The 8,690-nt window shown below is 34.9% G+C and overlaps 1 protein-coding gene across 1 annotated transcript in view; it reads right to left on the reverse strand.

The window, feature by feature from the left end:
* Positions 1–6,948, reverse strand: part of LOC106459690 (glutamyl aminopeptidase-like) — a 39,349-nt gene extending 32,401 nt beyond the window's left edge. Inside the window, 3 exon segments of the mRNA XM_013919333.1 lie at positions 2,247–2,388; positions 6,066–6,583; positions 6,857–6,948. Of these exon segments, the coding sequence (XP_013774787.1) occupies positions 2,247–2,388; positions 6,066–6,583; positions 6,857–6,895 (699 nt within the window). The 5' untranslated portion in view covers positions 6,896–6,948.
* Between the last annotated feature and the right edge of the window lie 1,742 nt (positions 6,949–8,690).

Consider the following 8,690-nt stretch of genomic DNA (forward strand, 5'->3'; position numbering starts at 1 on the left):
GTTCATAGGATCCCCTTTACAGTTTCTGTGTTCACTGCTAAGTTGTGTGCCATTTACATTGCCTTGAATCACATAGAAGCTAAGCAGTATACTATCTGTACCATTTACACTGATTCAATTGGCACAACCCATGGTGGGTTGGTACTAATATTGATGTAAGAGTTGGTCTTTAGAGCGTATATTTTCGGATCACAACCTTTCTCTCTGCAATAATGAATTATATTTTCACATCCCAAGTATGTTATACATGCCCATGTTGGTATTCGTGGGAATGAGCTTTTGATACCAAAGCTAGATCCATCTGCTCTGGCATTGTCACAGCCATACCTGTCTATGTGGACTATGGTCCTGTGATCAAGCATGACTTTGCACTAGTCACTAGGCAGTCATTTTGGGATGGGTAAATTCATAACAAGCTTTTCCAAATCAAGCCTACTGTTGTTGTTTGGCCATCTAGTTTCTGTAAAGATCAAAGGGAGGAAGTTGCCTTGTCTAGGCTACGCATTGGTCACAGTTTTTTTTACTCATCACTTTCTTGTATGTGGGATTGGTCCACCAATGCAGCATGTCTTTTCTAAGAGTTTACCCATGAAATCGGACAGTGATATTGGCAATGGTGACACTCTCTAGCATGATTGTGCTTTCAGCTTTTTATGGGCCATTGACCTTTTTAAATCTATTCAGTTTTTTACCTGTATTTTGGGGGCATTGTTTAGCTTTTAGCTTGTTTTCTCTTTACTTTTTGTTTTTATACTGGTTGTTTGGAACAGACAGCCTAATTGCTCTGCACCTTTAAGCACCAACAACCAACCATCTAATAATTTTAATTTTTATAGTTTTACTTCTCTTTGCTTTTTTTGATGATTGTTTGGCGCACATAACCTTACTGCTTTGTGTCACTAAACTCCAAATAACTAACCAAGTCAGTCTTTTCAGTCAAAGCCTACTGTTGTTATATGGACATCTAATTTAAGTAGGAATTAAAGAGAGGAAGTTGCCTTGAAAAAGCTACACACTAGCCACAATCTTACTCAATGATTTCTTTTATAGGAGACTGATTTGCCAACATGTGGCCACATTTTACTTTCTTGCAGTTGCTACGATTACCAGCAGTGGCATCATTTTAGGCATGCTTTTTCTCTGGATCTGTATTTGATGTTGGTCAGTGACATTAGCAATGGCGATACTCTTTTAATTGTTCGTGTTTTTAGCTTTTTACAAGCCATTGGCCTTTTTCATTCTATTCAATATTTTAACTTCGTTTGCATAAAACAAAAATGTTTTGGTTTGTTATATTTTTACCTACTTTCTTACCATATTTTACGTTCTTTTTTGATTATTTTTAGCATCTGTCAGAATGGCATGTTTGACGCTGATACTTTAGTTGCTTTGTGTCAAAAAACCCAGAAAACCAAACCAGGTTTTAAAGGACCATTACCCTTTTCAATTCTGTTTAATTGTTAACCATATTTTCTTGTTTGCAGTAAAATAAATTAAACGTTTTGATATGTTATTTTATTTTCCTACTTTTTGACATATTTTACATTTATTTTTCATTATACTGAATAATGATTAGAACCAGATGTTTAGCACAGTTAGCCTTGTTGCTTGGCGCCATTAATCATCAATACACCAGCACCACAGAGTATATTTCTGTAGTACCAGCTAAATATATAACAAAGACTGCCACACAGTCTTGTTTTGTATGCATCAGCCATTAATAGTCCATCTATTTTAACAATACAGATTGTCGCATGGTGGAGTTCCGTATGTATCGCCTCTCATGACCCATTCTAATGTAATAACAAAGACTGCCATAGGGTCGAGTTGTATATGATTTTCAGTGCAGGAGATGGTTTTGCGTGAATTGTGCTGAATTGATATATTTCTACTACTTCATACATAATAAGTGCTTAAGTGTGTTTGGCTTTTCACCTACGTCTACTATAAATACAAGAAATATAACTACAAGATTATTAAGACTACCTCGGCTCTAGAAACAACTGGTAGGGTAGACAACTACAATATTTTTCAATGAAAGTGTTTATAGATTTATATATAAACAAAACGTATACTAATACATTTTGTTTTTATTGATAATAAGCAGTTCGTAAAATAAGTGAATACACATCATTAAATATATAGTTCATACAATTTTTACAACTAAGCATCTTATTTGGTTATTGTATCTTATCTATTCAAGTTTTATAATTTTATCTAATACTAGAAGGAGTTTCAAAATGTACCTCAGGAGGCATGTTAGAAAGGGCAATATAATCAGGTTCGTGAATCAACGTTACTTTAAAACGAGACTTAATGTTGGGTTCATCAAAAGACGGGAAAGCTCGTCTGGCATAGGTTGACTGGAACTGTGAGGTAGCCAGAAATCTGTACAGAAAAACCAACGCACACCTTTTAGTAGTAAATCGTTTATGAGATATAAAACACTTAAAGTAAAGCCACAATATTTGTTTAAAACGTACTAGAAATTTGTTGGATATCTTATTCTGTACCTTACAAGCTGATTTCACTTTTATCCAGTGTAAAATGCGGTTTTATCACTTTATTAAGTTCAGTATGTAGATATGATACGTAGCGCACACTTACCATCAAAAGAACTTTTTCATTTGTGGATATAATACGTCGCGCACACTTACCAGCAAAAGAACTTTTTCATTCATTTGATTTTTTTGTCATCAAATTGTCCTTAATACTACCTTAACTAAAATAGTCGTGAAGTTTGTCTTTCCTCAACTAGCATACATTTCTTTATTCAGATATATTCGAGCCAAATGTTTACATTTTCATACAGTTTCTGCATGCCGTTAATCATATCCATGTTGACTGGATGTCCTAAACATGTTTTAATTCTTTCACACAGATAAAAGATGCATTCGGCAGCCTTTGTCCATGACCCTCAAGCTAGCGTGTATGTGTTTCTATATGGAATTCCTGGAAATTAGCCTATTTAAAAGGCAATACAGAAACCTGTACAATTGAATAGACTTAAGATTGCATGTACAATATTAGTTTGGTATGCAGCCTAGGAACTTGTTGGACATCTGACTTGTTTCCCTTGGGTATCAAAGTCAAATGTTTTCTTAGTTCTGTATCTTGATCTTTCTTGTAAACTCCAGCAGCCAGACGAGATACAAGTGGCCAGGTATGTAACAAAACATTGTGTTTTTGGAGCCTTCATGACCGGCAAAACAAACTGATGAGACTCTGAAACCGCATATGGAAGTCTAGGATACCATGGAATATGAAAACGTAATGTAAAAATCATAGGTCATGTCATCACGATGGAGCGCTTAGGAACGCACCGAGTCATTCTATTACGAGCTTAGCATTATCGAGAATACACACATCTGGAACATTTAAGACAACGCCCGGAGTCTGAGAAGAATATGAAATGTAATGAAGAAGTGTGGAATCACATGTTGCGTCATAACGTGCATCAAATCATCCTAATGAAGACTTGACTTGAGGAAGCGTGTGTTTATGGACTTACGAAAAACAGATGAACTCCAGAGAAAATCTCGGTCATATTTTGGCAGAGAGGCTGGTAGTTGGAGCCATGGATCCACTCAGTGGTAAAGTAAAGCAGGTAAATCCGCCAATGTTCAAGGAAACAGTAAAGAAGACGTAAAACACCGGCGGCTAGAACATCATTTGAAAAATCTATGACTGAAAATAAGTGGCATTCCTTGCTTTCCAAACAATCAAGTGGTGTTTTATGATGTGATGTATTTACAGTACATTATGTGATAGCCACTTTATTGTTTCGTAGTTTGGTTGAAAAAATTGCCAACTGAAATGGCGTTGCGAACCTTACTTTCCAAGCTATCGAGTGATATTTGGATATGTGTGTAGCAACACGTTTGTCTGACATTTTTCAATAATCTCTCGATTTATCTAACAGTTGTTTCTTAATTTCTGTAGTGTGAGCCACGTGAAGTTCGCTAAATATATAGCTGTTAGGTGAGAAACCCTAAGAAAATATTACAGATTACTCGATTTTTTGTCTAAAATATTTCGTGTATATCCAAATAGTATTTTTATAAAAATTTCCATGCGGTCTCTGGATGTAGTTAATCACATCCCTGATGACCAGATGTCTCAAGGTCGTAAAAATGTGCTAATCCTTTTATAGTAATAAAGGCAACATGCTGCAATCTTTGTCCTTGAACCTCAAGCTAGCGTGCATGTGTTTTTGTATGGATTTCTTGGAAAGTAATCTGCTCGAAAGGTAATACAGAAACCTGTACATTTGGTTTGGCTTAAGGTTGCATGTATAACACTGGAAATATGTATCACCTGTGGACTTATGGTATATCTGACTTACAAGTCGGATATTTCCATAGTTCTGTACCTTCTACTTAATTCCTCTTGCTTTTGTCAAATTCGGCAACAAGAAGAATCTGGGCTATTTAGGTAACAAAGCACTGATTGTCTGGTTAATAAATGATTTTTGTTTCAAGTTACACATGTGTGTTCCTGTTTTCCTTTACTGTCTTGATTTTTGTTTCAAGTTACACATGTGTGTTCCTGTTTTCCTTTACTGTCTTGATTTTTGTTTCAAGATTACACATGTGTGTTCCTGTTTTCCTTTACTGTCTTGATTTTTGTTTCAAGATACACATGTGTGTTCTTGTTTTCCTTTACTGTCTGTGTTCGACTCATTCTTCTCTTAATAATTGTGAGCCTGCGTTTTGCAGATACTTTTCGATTTTGATGCTGAATACCACAGAATGCACTGACAGCCAGTTTATTAGTGCCATCATCACCTGATATTGAATTCGACCACCTTTCCCCGTAATATTAGCATGCATTTGTCGTGACATAGACTGTACAACACACCGCAAGAAGTATTGTTTTCTTGTAGTCCATTCTCAGGAGTATGATCTGACACTGGCTGATACACGTTGGTAGAAAATTACAATGATAAATGCGGAATTCACGTTCACCCCAAAATTTCGATGACTGTACTGAACAAGTAAGATGACGTACGTTACTTTCAATGGTCATTGAACGAATTTTGAACAAGTTGAGTATGATGGAACATTACATTATTGTCTTGGTAGAAACTAGCAGAGTCGAGTGCCTGGCCTAGTTTTTGCCATATTTTTACTTAAGAAGAAAAGGACGAAACAAGAAACATTAGATGATATCATTATTACTCACAGTTTACGTTCTAAACACCATAAAAGTAGTGCTTTCTTTAGATAAACTGTTTTCGGAAATTCATCTCGCTTGTACAGTTAGAAACTGGTGAATCCTGACTAATGTTGAAAACATCATTCACATTAGACACAGTTGGATGTCTGTTAATTTTAAAAGGAGTCTAATCTTCTTTTCCCTCAGTTTGGCGACCAAACTTTTTCTTCCTGGTGTGAGATACATTCACTGTCCATTATCACTGTTGATATACTCTACAGAAAAATGACTTTAAACAACCAATCAAAGAAACAGTTTTGATAACGATGTTCCTGCTAAACGGTCACTTATCATCTGAAATTCAGAAATGTCCTTTCTCTATGACTAATTGTCTTGTATACTTATCAGAATATGACTACTTATCTACATTTATAGGGTTTAACCAATTACGTGAAATATCATATGACCACTCTGTTTTGCACGTTGAAATAAATGAAATGTGTTAATCTTGTGGAGGAGGAGAGAGAGAAGTCCTAATGTCCGTGTTAGTTAAGTATCAAAACTGTATTCCTTTTTAATATATAAGTGAAAATCAATCTAGTTAGCCTAGATAACGCCAGTGCAAGCTGGTGAAAAGAATTTCGTAAATAACTATTGACGATGGAGCTTCGCCGTATGTGTCTTGTTTGACATTTACGTGTAAATTAAGAACTCTCCTTAGATTTAACGTTTCTTTAATACTATTTAAGTTAGTGTTCCCTGATAACATTACAGCTGTTTACTGAAAGTCAACAAGGTTTTATCAAAACAAAAACTTATGCAAATTGCGGTCTTAAGACTACGAAATAAACTAACTTGCAACAATGTGGTAGGTAGGTCATTCTTATGTAATAAATAATTAAAAATACCTTCTTTTTCCTGTTTCACCATTGACATAGACGCTTTTGTAGAAACCAATTAAACCTCCTAAAAGTGATCCACTAAACTTGAAATGCAGATAATAGTTGCCTGTGGGAAGAGTATCTTTGGTTAGGACCACCCAAAACTGGTTTGGTTTATACTTGAAACTTTTCAATAGTTCAAGCTTTTCTGTATTGTGTGCTTCCCTGCGCACCGAAGATTCAGAAACATTCAATTTATACACGTGAGTCAGGAAGTAGTTGGTGGGCTTAGAAACATGTACTAGGATAGTAACCTCTCCTGTGAAAGTATCAGATGTGAAGTTGGGATGAAGCAAAAGGTCGTAGTAAATGGGTTTAATATGGTGCGGAAGCCGATAATTATGCCATGGTTTCAAAAGCCACTTCTGAACTACTGATTTGTACTTCTGCATCCACTTCAGGTTATTATTGGCAGTTTCAAGAGCCTGTTGTCGTGCCCTTTCACTCGCTCCTGCCTCGGGATATTTCTTGAAAAATTCTTCCACCTGCAATGCATGGATTAAACTATACTTACTAGCACCTAAATATAAATATAATGATTACATTTTTAGAATTTAACTAATTATTATTATTTAAGCATAAGAATAGGAGAAACAATAACAAAAGGATACAAAATGTGAGATTAAAGAAAGGTTATATTAATGTTTCCTTACATCAGGTATTAAAAATAATGTGTGAACCTAGCACACGTATCTCATTGATATTAATCGACTTCAAATTTATTAAACACAGTTCAGAAAGGAAATGTTTTCTGGTACCTCATGGATTGCTTCTGTTGAAACAAAGTAAGTGGCCATCGTCTTCAGGATACCTCCCAAGCTGCCGTCGTTAAGGGTAAATCTGTAACAGATATGCAATCACCTAGCTTATTAATTGTTACATCGTCGTTTCTCAGAAATACTTATGATCATCCCCAAAAGATGAATGCTGCACGATTTCATATAATTTATTAAGTTAACACGGAAACTACGAATGTTCAGAACACGTTATTGTCGTTTTCCGCTTATAAACCTCTGCAAAACCATTTATTAAGCACATTTATCATTAGATATTATCTATGTTATTCATTTCCATTATGGGTCATCCTCCAAGATTTAGCACAATGTTCACGAGAATTATAAGAAAGCTCTCCAAAGATTTATTTGGTGTTGGAAATGCTTTATAAAAACTAAAATATAATAATTAGCAGATTTTTTTTCACAGTTTAATAAGTTTTTTCGTGCTAGTAGTTCAAAGAATATACAAATGTCATCTTGTTTCTCACTAACTGGCATCCACAGCTACAAAATTCTATCAAAATCTCCATCTGCTTGATTCATCATATTGCATATCAACCATAACCTCGTCACAGATATGGAATAATATTCTCCGAAATTGGTCAAACTTGGAAACAAAGTATATTGTGCTGTGAAGAGGTTAGTGATGTACTACAACACTGGTGTTTTGATAATAAACTACAGTATTTTGAAAGTAGTATTTACTGACTTAACCATCTAAGGTTCCATTATGCTACTTAGAAGTATATAATTATTATGGGATGCTAATTTCTGGAGAAAAGATTTACTTATCTCAACCTACCAACTACTTATTTATTTTTATTCTTTTATTATATTACTTTCTTTGGTGCAGATAGCCTAGTTGCTTTGCGCCATCAAACCCCCACTAACCAACCAACAAGCTATTGCTCTCTTAATTCATTTGGAACAGCTACCTACCCACAACCGGTTATAGACAGTGAGTAATAGCTTCATAGTTGTGAGGTGTTTTGCACGTGAGCACCCATATCTGCTCATTGTGTTTAAGTTCTAGTTTCATTTCTTATGTAGGGTTTCAGGAAATAAGTTAAATTTAATACATAGTATTTCTACCACTGTGTGGCTCCTATTGATAAATATATCTTTATTACCTGTGGTTTGTACCTTAGATATATCTGTCTGTTCGATATATATATAATAAATCAACAAATCGTATACTATCAAATACATTAAATGTATACAAATGATCAAATCAGCAATATAAAACAATAATGATATTAATGCAAATCAAAAACATTCAAAACGAAAATAAAAAATATTTTTTCATTACTAGTCCTTGTTGTCATCATTAACTCATAACGGAAAATGTTTGTGGACGCTTTGGGGATATTCCATCTATCAGACAAGATCCAAACTAGCCAGCAACTATGTAGAACCAGTTAAGGGTGAGGAGTTGAGTGCTTGAACCCACAACGTTTCAACTCCTACTGCCTGCAGCCAGTTGTGGGAAGATAGTTCAATTTAATATTTAAATATAGCATAAAAGTAGAAATAAACCACCCTAAATTTCTTCAGTGTAAAACTCCTGACCTCCACCTTTTTCTATGATATTATAAGAAGTACAGAATTGCAAATCACCCCAACTGCAAATAAGCCAAAATACTGTTGTAATAGAAAAAATATCACCCTATATTTTTACAATTTATAAGACACCCAACCTCCACCCTTTCATTTAACAATTACAAAATGATGTTAAACAGAACTAAAAACCCCTCGACGTGGATTCCTGTACGTGGTGAGGGGACCTCCCAGGGAAGGTTCTGTATTTTCAGTTACT

The sequence above is a fragment of the Limulus polyphemus genome, unplaced genomic scaffold, assembly GCF_000517525.1.
Source record: "Limulus polyphemus unplaced genomic scaffold, Limulus_polyphemus-2.1.2 Scaffold648, whole genome shotgun sequence".
Classification (NCBI taxonomy): domain Eukaryota; kingdom Metazoa; phylum Arthropoda; class Merostomata; order Xiphosura; family Limulidae; genus Limulus; species Limulus polyphemus.